Source organism: Zootoca vivipara, chromosome 8 (genome assembly GCF_963506605.1).
Source record: "Zootoca vivipara chromosome 8, rZooViv1.1, whole genome shotgun sequence".
Taxonomy (NCBI): Eukaryota; Metazoa; Chordata; class Lepidosauria; order Squamata; family Lacertidae; genus Zootoca; species Zootoca vivipara.
In genome coordinates this window covers 22,364,103-22,380,793 of record NC_083283.1, presented here as the reverse complement: position 1 = coordinate 22,380,793, position 16,691 = coordinate 22,364,103, and the positions used below count along the sequence as shown (strand labels likewise).

Below are 16,691 nucleotides of genomic sequence, written 5' to 3'. Positions count from 1 at the left end.
GCTCAGATGATACTGCTGAGATTATCAATTTAAGGAGTAACAAATTTTATTAACTTGCCAAAGGAAAGTATTCCTCTATGCGACAACAGCTGCTCATAGCAGTTGCCCATCAATAAAAGAATGGCAAATTAAACTTTGTGAATATATAAATTTGGCAAGATTCACAGCATTGTTAAGGGGACAATCGGACCAAAAATTAGCAAAAGAATGGGATTGTGTTAAAGAATATATGAAAACAAACGGTGCAAAAGGTATAAAGATAGAGGTAATTTACATTAGAGACAACAATTCAGAAAGATTAAAAATTTTGAGGTCTCAAAACAGAGGAAGGAAGTCAATATGTGTATATGTACGTAAAGATTATTATGATGGCGTGGTTTTCTTTGTAGGTTTTTCTTTTCTTTTTTGGTTTCTGTTTGTTTTGCTTTGTTTTTTGTTTGTTTGTATTTTGTTTGTAATTTTTGTTGTAATTTTGCATAGAAAAACACACACACACAAACCACCAATTTTATTAACTTGCAAGAACTGTTACCTAAATTTACTTGGTTTTCTCTTTCTTACCCACACCTTTTTCATATTGCAGTGTATCTATTAGATTGTTAACTTGGGCAACCAGGGAGTCTTATCTTTTGATCTCTGTATAAGACTTCAAAAATAATAATAGTGATGCTTGATATTAAATAAAATAACTTTTGCTTGATTTATGTATGTTTTGCTGTACTATTATCGCAATATCTTCTCACATTCATCATAAAATACTCCTTAAAATGTAACAAAAATTTAATTATTTTTAATTTACCATTGTGACAAGAACTGTATTTAAAATCTCAGAACACGGTTGTAAGATGTAGTGAAAACTACATTGAAAGTACTTTATTGAAATCTCATTGAATGTGCCTGGCAAAGTGACAAACACCAAGACAAAAAGAGTTTAAAATGTTTTCACTTTTTTTCTGAAATGTATCAAAAGTCAAGTTTAGGATATTTACACAGAGAATTAAATTATCAACTTGATTAATGGTCAAAATTACAATATGTAATACTTTCAAAATGCATAATTATTTAAAAGTGCTACCTATACAAATAGAGAATTGAGGGGGAGGGTAAATGCGTTGCATTCATTCGAAGATATTTAGAGACGTTTTAAGTTTCTCTTGCTTTTTGCACTTCCTGGCAGAGCATCGTTTATATTTTGTCGTTTAGCAGATGGACTGCAACAGTCTCTTGATCCATGGAAGGCATAAAGACATAAAGTGCAGAAGTCAAATGCACAGTCTTCCCGGCTACAGAGTCCTCTTTTTTGAAAGGCTTGGTATTTTGCAGGACACCGACATCTTGGACAAGGTTTTAAAGCTTCGTCACTGAAGAGGGATTGGGCAACCTACATCAGGGGAAGAGATATTTAAGATTTGGTCATGCATTCATTTTTATAAGGCTGCTAACTACCCCGTCCTGTTTCTTTAATTTCTAGAGAATTGCAACGGAATGAGTAAATTAATTTTCACTATAAAAATGTATCAAGACAGAAGAGTCAATAAAATTTTATCCCAGATGACGAGATACAGCAAAAGAGACAAATGGTAAATGGAACTTCCCCATCCTCTCCTCTCTCCCTGTGCAACCCCTAAATCTGTTATGGAGTTTCCCCCAGCCCTCTGGGGCCAACTTAGGGGGTCACATAGGAAAGGACAGAGTGAGGAAGGTCCAGCTAAAAGTCCTTGCACTAGCAGAACTGTCTACTTGGATAGCCCCATCACTTTCCCCTGATACTTCTTGTGGCTGCCTTCACTTAACCTGTATCTGGCAACATTCATTACTAAAGCAATCTTTCTCACACATACTGCAGTTTCCTACCTTTACACACATTTCTTTTTTACTAGCTGACCGAAGAACAGGGCTGCATCCACGAGGTGTCAAAGACTCATCACAAGAGGGCTGCATTTGTAATACAGCTGGTTTTGCTTGAGCCTGGACTGATCGTAGTGCAAATCTGGTCATCAAAAGTCTAGTGGCAGCATCTTCAGTATCTGGCAGGTGTCTCTGGTAAAATAACCAAACACCACAAATTACTTCCTCAAAGAACAAACCGAATGTGCTGTTTACTGTTCAGTGCCAGCTATGGCTTATAGCAGAAGCCCATACTGGGAAGAAGGGGATGCCATGCGGTCAGAACCACCTTGGGTGCTGGCAGGAGAGGTGGCAACACAGAGACTGGGGAGCACGGCTGGCTGCTCTAGACTCAAGCTGCCTGAAGCCATGAGAGAAGCAGGGAGAGACACCCTTGAGGGGACAACGCTGTAAGACCTGCAGCTCCCTCCAGCTACACTCAGGTTGTATATATGTGAATAAAACCACTACAGTCTACGCCACGTCTTGACACTCAATGGATACAAAACCTTGGGTGAGGGGCTGGAACCCCCCATAATTTTGTGCACTGCTTGGCAGAGATTGGGGGTTGGTGTGCCACCTTTGTTACAATACAGCTTGAAAAATAGTTTGGCACAGAAAGGAAATAAAGATGATTCGAGTATGGGTCAAAGGGAGACAACTATGAAAAGGACCAGGTTTAATCCAAAACTGATCTGCCAGAAGCATTTTAAAAAATCAAAAGAAACCCGCAACAAACCTCTAACAGGTCTTGAAAGATTTAAAAATAAATATGCTAAATGTGTGGCTAGACACTAAAGACAGTGGGTTATATCCAATTAAGTCATACTGAGTAGGCCCACTGAAATCAATAAACTATTAATCTAGTTTATAGACTCATTTCTATTCTCAGTATTAATTTGTTAGTTATCACCCTAAATCTTTTAATCAATAAGTAGCACATGTAAGCAGTACAGTGAATTTCATCTGATGAAATGTCTATTAGATATGGAGTTTTATTTCTGCTTTCCCTCCTCTTCAACCCATACTGCCTCACCAAACACCCTCAATAATGCCCGTGCAGTGGTATATTACCTTAGCTTCAAGTGTCAACTGTTTTATGTACAACTTTCTCCTCCGATTTGCATGTCTATCTTGTATAACAATTTCTCGCCAGTTCTTGCTTACTTTCCACATACTAAAATAAAGAATCGCTATCAGCCACAATTCAAACATTTTGTTATAATTCAGAATGGGGCTGCTTTGTCCTCAAGGAACCTGATCTGCATTAATGTCGTCACCAAGAATGAATAAATCAGCTTCAATGATAGCTGCAGCACAGGATCAAGGGGACAAGTGCTCTGAAGCTGATATACATCATAGTATAGGGATATTTACATATACATATACATTTGTCACTTTTAACCATCATACCCTCTTGTCACAGAGGGACAGACAATATTATTTTATTTGCTAATATTTACCATTAATACATAGTATTTTTAAATATTTATGCTTCAACTTTGCGATGCATAATAGTTATATGCCAAATTCCCAAACCTTAATTAATGGAGGAATCCAAAAGATTTGTCATTTTGTAAAAGGTTATCATGATACAAAAAAATGGTATCCAAATGGGAAAACTGAAGTTGTAACTGCAACAAAACATGGAGTGCTTCAGGAAAAAAGGAAGCCACTCCCTTCCCTTTTTCCTTCCTTTCCCTGTTTTTCATCCCCCACCCCAGGCAGCTAACACCTGTGCCCACTAAGGATGTTCAGTCTTCTGTGGCTTGCTCTGAGTTTTCCTTAGAGCAGACATCCCCAAACTGCGGCCCTCCAGATGTTTTGGCCTACAACTCCCATGACCCCTAGCTAGGAGGACCAATGGTCAGGAGAGATGGGAATTGTAGTCCAAAACATCTGGAGGGCCAAAGTTTGGGGGTGCCTGCCTTAGAGTTTTCTCTAAATAATTTTTGTTCTTCTGCAAATTGTGATGCTCCCAAAAGCCTCATGGTGCCTCCCATGTGTGTAGATGGTGCCATTTTGGCTACATAAGCATAGGCACTCAGATAACTGAGTTCACTGCTAGTATACAGAATTTCAATTATGTTACACTTGTACAGTACAATGTCATTAGGGGGCACCCAGTGAAAGTCCCCAAGTTGTTTCTTTTACCTGCATAGGCTTTCCACAGTCAGGATATCTAAAATCAAAGTAAGAACATGTCTTAAGTCTCTGATTCTTAATTCTGTTAATATATCTAGTTTCTCAATGCCCATTTTCCTGCCAATGAGTTGAGCCACAATACACTTCAGCGCAGATATGTCAGCTCCATCAATTTCCTTCAACAGGTCATCTTGTTTTGTTCTTTTACTTCTGTTTTGCATAAAAAGTTCACACACTATCTGCAAAGCAGGGGTTCTTGACAGACTGCCCAAATCTGGAGTCATGCATTTGTCATCCTCATGAAAAACCAATTCATTGCCTTCGGTGATAGAGCCAGCTATCTTTAGTATGCATTTTGAATGAGCAACAGTGGTATCACAGTCCTCCTCTTTTTCTGATTGTGAACCACATTCTGAAAGTGTGGATAATCTTCTTGAGCGTTGTAGCTTTCTTACCTTTCTTTTAGAGTTTAGAGTGCCAGATGATTCCGTATGTTTCTGAAGTAGTTCTTGGAAAGATCCCTCATATTCTGACAAGGACTCCTCTGATTTATCTAAACTAAGTGAATTATAGCTGCTGCTGCTACCAGGGGTTGATAGGCTCAAGTCACTTATTTCTTTAACTGGAGGGGTATTTATTTCAGATATATTAAGACTAAATCCTTCTACAAGTCTATTGATGGGTGTGATAAATCTATCATCATTTGTCTCAGACAGTGTACATTTAGGAGTTTCAATCAATTCTGGACAAGTGCTTTGATCATTAAAACTATTAAGAACATTGTCAATAAAAATATTAGGTGTATTTGTAGATGATTTAGGCTGGATTGGAGATAAACAACCTGGCTCGGACAAGCAGCCGCCTTTAGATTTTGAATCATCTATTGTAGATGTCCTCTGCTGAGAGAAAACAAGCCTGAGTTTCTGACAACCAGAAATAGGTTCCTCACTTTTTAAAGTACTAGTAGCCAAAGGCTTGTAGTTCTCTCTTGGAGAATCCAAGGGACATTTTGAAATTATTTCATCAAGACCAAGAAAGTGAGGTAAACATGCTTTTTTCTGACGGCTCCCTGAAGATACTTTTTTTTCAGAAGATCCCAAAGAACCAACAGAAGCTGATTTAGACACAAGCAATCTCCTGCGGAGTGACAAGTCTTTTTTAACAACTTTTGGCGTTTCATATAAGTCTGTATGTGTAATTGGTTCCTTTCTTTCTGATAAAAAGATAACATTTTCATGGTCAATGGGAGACAATGAAGTGCTTAAACTAGAATGTGCATGTTTTGAATATTCAGGCAGGCCTGTTTCATTCTGTTCGCCTTTATGTTCTGCATCATTATAATCAAAGCTTGGGTCTTTTAATGATCCATTGTATCCACTGTCATGAAATATGGAAGGGGAGCAAGAATCTTTAAAGCTGAAGTATCTTGCACTGTTGCCGGGAGAGGTCAGTCTGCCTCTTTTAAGAATACTGGATAGAATTGAGTGGCTTTCTGACATCTTGTGCTTGGAACTGGTTATGATCTGTAAAGTGAAAACAGCATTTTACAATTAATAACATCATACCTGGAATCTCTGGGTACCAAACAAAACACTTATCTGGAGCTATTTCATCGGAGAAGGAAGCCAGTCACCACAGTTGAATGCTGCTAGAATGAGGATTGGCTATGTGCCTATTATAAAGTTATAGGGAAAATGTTCCACTATGTTCGTAGTAAGTAAGAGGTCACTCAAGTTATCATTTACCATTCAGTTGCCTCCTTTAAAAAATCATGACATTACATATTCACAAATAAGGGTTATAGTTTTTCAAAAAGTTCATATTGAAGTAACTGGAAGCCCCCGCCGTGCAATCTTAACCATATCTAATCAGAAGTCCTATTTAATTTAATGGGGCTTCCCCCTCTGGTAAGTACAGTTAGGAATGCAGTCATAGCCTTCATTTGAGTGATATGGCTTAGTAACCTTGCATATATAGACAGAGAAAAACAAAAATCTGCCTTATCAATAAGCAGCAAAATGTTGTACTGCAAATAGAATGAGGGGCATTACGAGAGATTTCAGATTATGCTCCTCTGTGGTATAAAGGCTCTGCTTAACTACAAGCAAATGTGTCTTGATTTTTATAGCAGTCAGTTAATAAAAATGATTTTAAACATTGGCTTAAATTGGTCTCTGTTCTTAGTGATTTAAAATCAATCCACTCTGGGGGTGATGCATTCCATTTTGCTGCTTGCTGCTGCCTCGCCATACCACACTTACCTGTGTTGTGCGGCGGCACCCACAAAGCACCACCAGCAGCGCTGGCTTCCATGAGATTTTGTGAGATTTTGGAGATATCTCATTGGATACCAGCCCCACTGCCAGAGGAGGCAGAGAGGCAGGCAATGGAGGAGAGGTGGGTGCCGCCTATTGGTATTCTGCTGCTCAAAGTGGGCGCCTCACCTTGCCTTTCCAACAGGCCGGGCCTGAAACACTCCGCTCTCTCCCTAAGGCTTGCCAGTCTAATGGAATCGTTTTATTTAAACCGCTGACTCTCATGACAGATCACAAATTATTTTTGCAAATCCACCCAGTCTTACAAGTGGTTTGCCATGCACCTTTCAGGAGCTGTTCAAAAACAGCAACAACCCTGTTCTTGTGGTATAATAGAACTAAATGCTCAGTTCTTTGAATCCTGGCCAGTATTTGCAATGACTCTTCAACAAACTAAATTTTGTACTTACCCTGATGGAGTCACAAGGAGGCTGAAGTTAAATAAATACTCCACAACTGTACAGGCATCACCTAGGATGCTGAGGGACAAAAACATTTGATATTACAAAACATAGCATAGCTTTCTTAGACTTCAGTATATGGTATGCCAAAGTTTCTTATGATTGTATGGGAATCACAGATTGTGCAGAACACAGCAACCTATCCCATGGTAGGTCATCAGCTGACAGTATAAATGAGGTCTCCCAAGTCCTGCACTGCCTTCCAATTATAATCCAAGGTAGACCTATACAGTCTCAAAATACATTTGTAATGCAGTTACCGTACTACCTCCACCCTCCAGTTACGGTAAGTTTGTACTGTGTGCTTGGGATAACATTTCATGTGTTTGATGGGACTCTACAAAGGTATTGTGAATTATAAATGTTTCACTCTTTAAGGCACAAGACTAACACAACGACGCAGAGAACAAACTGACATTTTTAGTGTCTTCCTTGTTTAAAAAAATGGCTTAAGTAGCTGAGTTTTTAGCTTAAAGTAAAGACAGCTGAAGGAACATGACTCAGGATTATAAAAACCATGAACAATATAAAGAAAGTAACTAGAAGAAGTATTATTCACGTTCTCAACACAGGAGAACCAAGGGTCATCTAACAAAACTGGTTGTTCTGAACTTGCTACTAGGGAGATGGAAGTGCTTCAAACAATACTGTACAAACATTTACCTAGAGAATCAACTGTCACAGTTGTTGTTATAGCCACTTGCACAGATGGCTTTAGGGTTGTCAAATCACAACCCGAAGGTTCCCCCTGTACTTTTAATCTAAGACTGAATCAGAAGACTAGGTTAATTTCTCTCTCCCCATTTCCCTGTCTTTTTGCTTGTGTCTTGTCCCTCTGTGTAAGCACTCCTGATCAGCTGCAAATCATGCATGACTAGTCTCATTCAGTGGTGGACTTAAAAGTACAGAGGAGCTTTTCAAACGAGACCTGGAAAGTGGAAACTGACAGTTTTTTAAAGGCTTAGATATATACACACAGTTTATTGCTTAGAAAAATTGCAAAGTGGAACCTCCATTGGTAGCAAGTTCTAATTACCAGCTATCTGGAGCAAACAGGAAATTATCATCACCTGTACACAAGATACCAAGTGTCATCTTCCTCACTTGCTTGGAAGATGTTTAGAATTTAGGACTATGATCCTCTGCTTTAAGTAAGAAAGAAAAGAAACAGTTATTAGTATAAATGCAGAGCCAGTAGAAGACACACAGAAGGCAATAGTGTGTGTTTCTGGAAACAACTAGGTTGGGATCATAATTTCTTAAGGCACCATCCCCATTATGCTCTATTTAAGTGGCCTGCACATTAATGTGAAAAAGGATAATTGTGCCTAAAAACAAAACTACAAATGTAAAGTCTTAACTTTATAGCTTTCTCTATAGTGACTTTTAAAAATACTGAATATAAAAACATGTTTGTCAATGTGTCTGTTTTAAGCAAGAGCATTAGAAAAGCAGGATTTTCTAGTGCAAAAATGTATTTTCTTCACTCTCATCATTTCATCACCTATACCACAGTAACAGTACAATCCTACAGGTGTCTACTCAGAAGTAACTCCCATTGTTATTCCCAGATAATTGTGTACAACCTCTACAGAACACTTTCTCTTCCAGCTAGAATTTCATTAACTCCATCATTCAGGACTGATTTAGAGGAGAACAGTGGCTGTGTGAGATCTCCTTCAAAACACACAAAACATACTTACCTTGTGAATTTGAAAGGCAGGAGTAGCTTCTCATGAAGGTTGCCTTATTGTTAAAATCAGAATACCTTTTTAACCTGGGGAGGAGGGAACGGTGAAATGGAGGAAAGGCCTCCAAGATGGAAAAAAAAAGAAACAGAACAAGCCAAGCACTCTACCAAACATATAATCTTAATCATGAAACTGATAGGTATGGTTAGTCAAAGTATGTTCAAATAAATGGATTAGCATTAGAGCTAATTAACTGTACTGTTTTCTTTTAGTAAATGGCCTAAAATAACAGGGACAGAAACGGGACTTTGAGGGGTTCAGTAACCTTGAGTGCAAAACATCACCAGCAGCAGTTCCACACACCCCAAATCCTCGCACAAGTCAATGGAGACGGTGAAAAGGGCTCTGCTCCCAAATATGGAGCAAGAGATGGGGGGGGGGCTGGGAAGAGTGATTAAAGAGGGCTTTTAAAAGGCAACGAATTCGCACCCATCCTAAGAACTGGCAGGGACTGAGCGCAAGAACTATGCAGAAAGACCGCTGCTCTCTGCCTGTTGGAGAAAAAGCAGCAGCAGCAGCTCTCGGCTTCCCCAGCTCCAGCTCGCCTCAGCCCCAGAGCGTTGCCCTAAGCCAGAAAGAAAAACGCCTCCCGCTGCACTGCCCGCGTGCGCCTGCCGTGGTTTTCCCTCGCTCAGTTTTGAACTACCCGCCTTTTCCCAACTGCTGCAGCTTCTCTCCTCCGCTCCCTCTTTCTCCGCGTTGCCTCCCAGGAGAAGAGCTCAGAACGGACGCCACGCGCAAGACCAGCAGAGAGAGGGAGGCAGACAGACAGACAAACAGAGGGAAGAAGTTGCAGTTGTGCATTAATTGCAAAGGACAGAAAGTTTTGTGAACTCAGGCTGGGCAAGGAGCAAGTGGCAGAGCTTTTCTCTGAAGGCGTGCTAGCTAAAACGCGTCCTTGGTGTGCATTTTTATAACCTGGGGGCCGTGTGAAGGAGGGGCTTTGGCCTGTCAATTTCCTATAGTTGACCTCCTTACCCCATGACCCACTTCCTTTCACAAGAACTGGATTTCTCCGACCGTCTTCGGTGCATAGCTGCCAAGTTATCCCTTTTTTACAGGGATTTTCCCTTATGCTGAATAGGCTTCCTCGCGAGAAAAGCGAAAACTTGGCAGCTATGCTTCGGTGTTTTTCAACCACACAGGAACACATTTTGTACTCCATATTAATTGAGGTGGATGTACACCTTCTCCCCCTCTTCCCTATAGTAGATTAGAATTTCCACTTCCCGCCTATTAAGGAGCAGAGAAATGTCACCTTTCACAACAGACAGAACTAATGTTAAGAATGAGCCAGGAAGTCAAGGTCCAAATCCTGCAAGAACCACGGATTGTAGTTCCCTCACTCCACCTGCAATGTTGACTAGCTGTGACTGTATTTTTTAATTATATACTGTACTGTATTTGGTTTACTCCTAGTGAGTCTAATACTGTGTATAACTACTCAGAAACAAGTCCTGCTACGTTCTGTGGGGCTTACAGGAAAGTGCATAGCATTATAGCCTTAAGGGCACCTAACCATATGTTCAGTGATCTGAAAGATACAGAACTAATTTGCATTAAAAGACGCCTTGTGACAATACACGCTGCCTCCTAACTCTTTTTTTTCTTGGTGGGGGTGGGAATTGGCGTGGCTACTTGACGTGAGAAAAATACACGTTGCAAAGCTCAGGTCCATTTTTCATTTTAACTAGCCTATAAGCTTTTAGAAGAAGAAAAGGAGGGGGCGGGAAGTAGACTACAGGTGGTGACACAAACACTGTATAGATTTTGGGTCTCAGCTCCGAGCCACAGTTCAAGTTTTACCTATGAGTAATGTTCAAAACGTACGTTGCAGTGCAGTGTAATATTGGAAGTTAATATACTGAAGTTAAAACCGGGAAAAGTTGTTCAAAGAAAAAACTGCTCCTTTGAATTACTATAACAAAGCGCAATCCTAAAACATGTCTACTCAGAAGTAAGTCCCACTGAATTCAATGCGATTTAATCCCAGGTAAAAGCGATTAGGATTGCAGCCTCATAGTTTACTGAGTAATTGCGAAAGATTATAAAGCGCTAAATGGGGTTGCAACCCAGCTCTTTAACAACACGCCTGAACTACCGGTATAAACCTTCCTTTTGCAGAAGCAGCGGGGCGGGACTTGCCGGCTTGTTGCGTGTGTTTTTACGTCATCAGCCTGCGCCCAAGACCAGTGCTCATTAGGCTGCGCCCTAGAGCCGTGCATGGGAGATACGAACCGGTAACGGAGCTGGTTTTTAAAAACCTGTTTTGGGGGGAATTGTTTCTGTTGAAAGGTGATAAATTCCCTAATCAGGTCCTTCCCCAAATGTTGTAGCTCATTCGTGCAATTTCCTGCCTTCCGGGATGAGACTATAGATCGACCCGCGAGGGTTGAGTCATGGGTTGGTTTGGGGAGCGGGTAGATAATGTAGCGTCTTCCTCTTGCTTGGTTTTAAAAGTAAAAAATCGGCGTAATAAAGAAATCAGGTAGAAACCTTCCCTTTTCCAGCCTGTAACACCATCACCCGATTTTATTTAACAAGAAGCCTGAAGTGGACTTGTAAGAGAACTATGCGTACGAAACTCATAACAGATGTGCATGATTTGTCTTCTTTTTTCTGACAGACTATGGACACCCAGAAAGACGCTCCTCCTCCAAAGCAGCAACCTATGATATACATCTGTGGAGGTAAGATCATGTCATGCCTACGGTAACTGGTAGGAGTTGTCTTGGTAAGATGGTTGTTCCGTAGAGTGTTGCTGAAATTGAGTTTTGTCTCAGGTTCATGCAGCCTGTCATTAATTGCCTCTCAGAATTCTGTAGGTTTAAATGAGAGGGAGGGAGATGAAGATGACACAAGTGCCTGTGACTGCTTTGTTTGGGGGTCTCTGCTCCCCACCACAGGGCCATTGGCTACCAACTGTCCTGTGGAAAAGGAGTATCAGATCCCAGCTTGTGCTCCAGTGGAATTAATTTTATTGGTGTATCTGTTGTATTTTATGAATGCTCTAGGCCACTTTGAGGACTGATGAAAAATCAAAATATAAAATATAAATCTTCTACATAAGTATTGAACTCAGATATTGAACTCATTATTGAACCATTTTAATTTGACAAACTCCAATATGAAATGTTAAGAACCTTTCAGAATTCTAGTGTAAACTAATTTATAAAATACAGTATAGGTTTTCTGGCCTCACAATCTAAAGCATAACTGAGGAGTAGAGGGGTTTAGCAGAGTGGCAGGGCTTGATCCACAACTGTGATTTAGGGAGCAATCCTATGCACACAAAACTGGCATAAAATAAGCTATTGTAGTTATACCAGATCCAAACCCTGTTGAGTAGCAGGCTGTTGCTGCTCTGTCGAAAACAGAGGGGAAACAAGCCTTTAAAATGGTGTTCTGCACTGGACACATGACCAAGCTGGACAAGTTTAGGATCCAGCCCAAGCCCCCCCCCTTTCTGGTTGCAGACCAGGAACACCCCTGTTTTTGAACCTACCGTACATGGGTCTCGGCTCAGCTCCAGCTCAACCAAGATGAGCAAATTACACTGTTGTATCTTCAGCTGAGCTAGGAATTAGCCAGCTGAACCAGAAATCGCTGCATTGTAAGCTGCTAATCGCAGCATGTCTTGCCATAGAATTTCCCCCTAAATTTGGATAATGTCTGCTGGTGGCAGAATCCCTCCCCCCCCATTAGCACCTGCACCTGCATGTTCAGTGGAATGGAGAGTTGGATGCATCACTCCACAATTAGAGGCTGGTAAGGCTGGGTGGAGGGACACCTCCACTCAATCCAACTTTCCCCATAACCCCTCAGGACTAGGATTGCAGCCTAACTTCTCTAACATTTTAGTAAAATGAGTTAGCCAGACTCTGTTCTTTTCAATAAAATGTGCCATTGTTTATAATATTTTGTTTGTTATAATAAAATGACAGTTTTCTCTCATGTTTCTATGCTTGTTCTCATTGCTTTGTGTCAATTTTCATTTTTAATATACTTTTAATATATTTTCAGAATGTCACACAGAAAATGAAATAAAAGCGAGAGATCCTATCAGATGCAGAGAATGTGGATACAGAATAATGTACAAAAAAAGAACAAAAAGATGTAAGCTATGTGGGCCTGTTCATTGCTTGATTATTGCATGCTGATCCTATCTACCTAAACTTTTAGAATTTGTTTAGAGTGACAGTAATGGCGTAATTTTACACTAATAAAGGCCTACAAACTTCATCAATACTAAAAATACTTGTGCTTGCTGCGGTACTTTGATCCACTTTATTTATTACAAATACATTTCCTATATGGATACTCTGGTTGGTAAATGTGTTCTTTGCCTGCCTTGGATGGATTAGTCATACTGTGAAGTGTAATGTGTAAACTAGTCAGTCATAAATATTTTCAACTAAGGTTGTTACACCACATAGCACCATACTTGTGCATATGTATATAGTGTACCCTAGTTGCTTTTATTTGCATGTCAGTGCCATTGCATTCAGGAGTGTTTAAATAGAACAGCTGACTGCAGAGGGAGATGTGAAAGTTACACCTTGAACATTGGAAAGGAGAGAGCACAAAGCACAAACTATTTCTGCTTCTTGCTTATGCCTCTTGTTGAAATGTGTTAGGAGTGTGAAATAATTATAACTAACCATTTTTTTCTTATGCTCTCCAACTTTTTTCTTTAACTCTACTATAGTGGTTGTGTTTGATGCCCGATGAAGAAAACAGAAGATGCATCTGATTTATCGCAATGTACTTTAGATTATTCATGTTAGACTTTGATTTTCTTATGGGCATATGCATTCTTCCATTCTGACAGTGTGTAAATTATTCTGTTATGACAATAAAGTTTTATTCCAGTACTTGGTTGACATTTTTGCCAGTAATGAAATCTGAGAAAACTTTTAAAAATCTTTTAAAGTTCTATAATATCACCCACTACCCTAAAATCTAATTCTTTTCCTAACTGGGAATGAAAGGGATACTATTTTATATTAACTGGGAATGAAAGGGATACTATTTTATATTAATAATGATCCCGTTTCTTTGGAACAGCTGGTAACTAATACAGGAAATCTGAATTTAGAGTGGTTCCAGATACACCAATGACAACATTTGTTATGGGACCCAGGATTAAAAACACAGGCTTGTTGGCCATTAACATGGTTTGAGAATTTAGTATCTATGTGTGACCATGTAAGGGTATGGTGTCATTAATTTATGGAGGATTTGTAAGCAATTTGATAGGGCCCTCTAGAGGGATTCTGGGAGGGTATGGGAGTCGGTTGTGAATGTGACTGGACACAACTTTAGACAAACCAGTTTAATCTGTCTCAGCATATGTTTGGGAAAATTCTATCAAGATAATCCATAGATGGTATGGACACTGGTGCAATTACCCCATAGGACATATGGACCTTTTGGGGGGGATGCAATCACAGGGAAACATGTCCCCTGTGATTGTCTTTCCCTATGGCCCAGGACTATTGATCGACAATACGTTTGGAAGTACTACAAATTATCCAGGAGCATGTGTACTTCACTGCTTAGTGTAGTGGTTATGAAAAGGAAAAAGAAACAACACACACACTTTATGCTGTTTGACGGTCATTTATTACATTGGCCAACAAATCAGGTTTACAAAACAACTTATCACCAACATCATCACAAATTTGTATGTCATTATATTTCTGCTCTGAAATTTATCCTTGGATATTTCAATCTCTTCTGGCTGAAGGAAATGGTGACATTATCTCGGCAATATACTCTGTAAGAGCAACACAGCAACAGTGACTATGAACGTGCTTACTTGGCTTCTGACATGGAGGGGGAATTCTTTTTGTGTTTCTTGTTACAGTCAATTTCTATTTTGTGACTTTGTATATCATTGAAAAACCAATTAAAATGGTTAAAAATTCATTTAAGGTCTAATGTGATTGTTGCATCTAAGTCAAACAGGTGGCTAAATCTTGTTGATAGAATCACTTATGTTTGAGGGGATGGAAAGGAGCATGGGGTGATGATAGTGGATTTAGAACCAGCCTGGTTAATGTAATGGTTAAAAGAATCGGATCTTCAAATGCTTGCTCAGCCTTGAAGCCCTCTGAGGGCATCAGACCTATTTTTCCTTAGCTTTGTGTACTTTGCAGAGACCTAATAACTTGTCCTAAATGCTATTCCATCTGATGGTGCAGAAATAATACAAATTGCCACCAGCTGAGTGAAGAACCAAGGATTGTCTTATACCATCAATTTCCAGCAAGCAGATGGAGGAAAGCTGGATCTCTTTATTCTATTTTGTGTTAAATTGCAGCATAATAACCCTAACATCTACTCATAAATAAATCCTGTTGAATTTAATTGAGGGTTAGGCTAAGGCTGCAACTCTAACTCCACCTAGTTGTGTGAGGCCCCATTGACTTAAATAGGATTTGCATCTCTGTGTACAGTACTGTACAGGGTTAGAATTGTGCTACAACTTGTGTATTTATTCCATTGTGCAGGTATCTTGTTTACCTCCTTGAGCCTACTAATGAAAAGCCACCTTTAAGGCGGCGTATAGGTTGTACTGTTCATATAGCAAAAGTTTGGTCCTGGGTGGGTTGTTTTTTAAAAAATTATGCTTTTTAGTTGCTGAACTTCATTGTTTTTATTGCCCACTGGTTTTGCTCGGCGAATGTAAAACATGGTGGTATTGGGATATATTTAAAACAAATTCAATAGGCAAGACGAAACATTAAACCGTTTCTTAATTTAGGCTTTAATAAAGTGCGGGAGGAGGGGAACGAGCGTCTGCCTTCACAACGCTGGCAAGACGCCCTTTCCAGAGACGGAAGGGGGGGGGGCCTGCGGTTGCGGCGGCGAAGCAGCGTCTCCTTAGCAACCGCCCCGCGCGGCCCTTGGTGGAGACTTCCTCGGGTGACGGCGCTGAGGAGGTGGTGGGCAGCTCGCCTCCTGCGCATGCGCTTGAGGGGAAAACGTTCTGTTGCTCGAGCGAATTCTGTTTAAAAAGTGGCTCTCTTGGCGGGGCCACCTGTAGGCTCTTCTCCGCCGCTGGCGCCGGTTCAAGGCCGCTCCGAGGGGCGGCGGCAAAGCGTTGCTGGGGTCTCTCTCTTGTGGAAAGGACGTTGGAGTGGCGGCGTTCGCTGGGGAAGGAAGCAGGTACAGTAGAAGCATCCGGTGCTGGGCAGGGGATGCTGTGTGTGGCCGTTTGAGGATAACGGCAGGAGGAAGAGGGAGGGCGAGCAGTCGCGGAGGGTGGATGGGGAGGGCTGTGGGAGATTCGGGGGGGGGCGCTTCTATGGTGATGCAAACGGGGAAGGTGCGATGAGGCTGAGAAGCAGCTATAATTGGTAGAACAGGCTTGGGGGGGGCAAACAGGTTGTGGGACCAATGAATGTTTTTCTTTTTCTTTTCTTTTTTTTTAAAAATGATTTTTCTCTCCAGTAAGTTCAGGGTATGCTCTTCTCTGACTGTCTTCACAGCAACCCTGTAAGGTAGGCAGATTGTGGTGGCAATTGGCCTGAAGTCACTCAACTACATGGGCGTAGCCAGATCCCCCCCCCCAAAAAAATCAAGTAAATAAAAATACTTAAGTCACTGACCAATTGTGTCACAAGGAGCTCAGTTCTGCCCCCCCAAGCATAAATCCTGCCCCCCAAACATAACTCCTGGCTATACCCATGCACGGGCATTTGAAACTGCAAAACGGCTCAACAGTATACGTATACAGTATTAAATGGCAGCAGATACTCATGTGCTATTTCTGTTACATGCACAGCTGTATCTCTCATGCTCCTTTTCTTACCCCCACCATGGACCCCCACCAAGGGGGGCAGCTGCCCCCCAATCAATTAAAATCAATACAAATTCGAGGTTCTGGCCCACTCTAACAAACGCCTGCCCCCCTAACCAAAATCCTGGCTATGCCCATCCCTACCACCACCACCCTCATTGCTCGAGGGTGAACATAGGGGTGTGACTGCTGTTCCTAAGGTCAGTTTTTCATTTCTGTGGGAATTGGGGCTAAGGCTGTAGAAATTATTTTGATAAAGGGGTGCTGGCTAGGCCCTTAAAATATGGTACAGGTCCCTACCACAAATTTGTATGTGTTGCTATAT

General features: G+C 40.8%; 3 protein-coding genes across 4 annotated transcripts in view; 2 read left to right on the top strand and 1 right to left on the bottom strand.

Annotated features, from left to right (window-relative positions):
• Positions 1-1,132: 1,132 nt before the first annotated feature.
• Positions 1,133-5,543, bottom strand: FBXO43 (F-box protein 43). Its single transcript, XM_035126229.2, has 4 exons — positions 4,042-5,543; positions 2,962-3,064; positions 1,855-2,040; positions 1,133-1,381 (listed from the first exon to the last, which is right to left on the bottom strand). Exons 1-4 carry the CDS (start codon positions 5,529-5,531, stop codon positions 1,133-1,135), a joined length of 2,028 nt encoding a protein of 675 aa, XP_034982120.2. The 5' UTR covers positions 5,532-5,543.
• Positions 5,544-10,723: 5,180 nt separating this feature from the next.
• On the top strand, positions 10,724-14,530 carry POLR2K (RNA polymerase II, I and III subunit K). Of its 2 annotated transcripts, none has more exons than XM_035125383.2 (4): positions 10,724-10,799; positions 11,186-11,249; positions 12,583-12,675; positions 13,268-14,529. In XM_035125383.2, exons 2-4 carry the CDS (start codon positions 11,189-11,191, stop codon positions 13,288-13,290), a joined length of 177 nt encoding a protein of 58 aa, XP_034981274.1. In that variant the 5' UTR covers positions 10,724-10,799; positions 11,186-11,188; the 3' UTR covers positions 13,291-14,529. The 2 variants fall into 2 exon arrangements, with proteins under 2 accessions (XP_034981274.1, XP_034981275.1); XM_035125384.2 differs by having other exon boundaries at positions 10,770-10,854; positions 13,268-14,530.
• Positions 14,531-15,492: 962 nt separating this feature from the next.
• SPAG1 (sperm associated antigen 1) overlaps positions 15,493-16,691 on the top strand; it is a 34,283-nt gene continuing 33,084 nt past the window's right edge. The window contains exon 1 of the mRNA XM_035124672.2: positions 15,493-15,732. The gene's annotated coding sequence lies outside the window, so the exon portion shown is untranslated. The remainder of the gene's footprint in view (positions 15,733-16,691) is intronic.

What these genes read in the sequence shown, in the direction of transcription:
- FBXO43 (XM_035126229.2), bottom strand. Translation starts at nt 5,531, where the DNA reads ATGTCAGAAAGCCACTCAATTCTATCCAGTATTCTTAAAAGAGGCAGA. An exon ending in AGTTGACACTTGAAGCTAAG is followed by an intron (nt 2,041 to 2,961) that starts GTAATATACCAC and finishes TTATTTTACCAG; the next exon opens with AGACACCTGCCAGATACTGA. An exon ending in AAAAAGAAATGTGTGTAAAG is followed by an intron (nt 1,382 to 1,854) that starts GTAGGAAACTGC and finishes CCCCTGATGTAG; the next exon opens with GTTGCCCAATCCCTCTTCAG.
- POLR2K (XM_035125384.2), top strand. Translation starts at nt 11,189, where the DNA reads ATGGACACCCAGAAAGACGCTCCTCCTCCAAAGCAGCAACCTATGATA. An exon ending in TATGATATACATCTGTGGAG is followed by an intron (nt 11,250 to 12,582) that starts GTAAGATCATGT and finishes ATATATTTTCAG; the next exon opens with AATGTCACACAGAAAATGAA. An exon ending in CAAAAAAAGAACAAAAAGAT is followed by an intron (nt 12,676 to 13,267) that starts GTAAGCTATGTG and finishes ACTCTACTATAG; the next exon opens with TGGTTGTGTTTGATGCCCGA.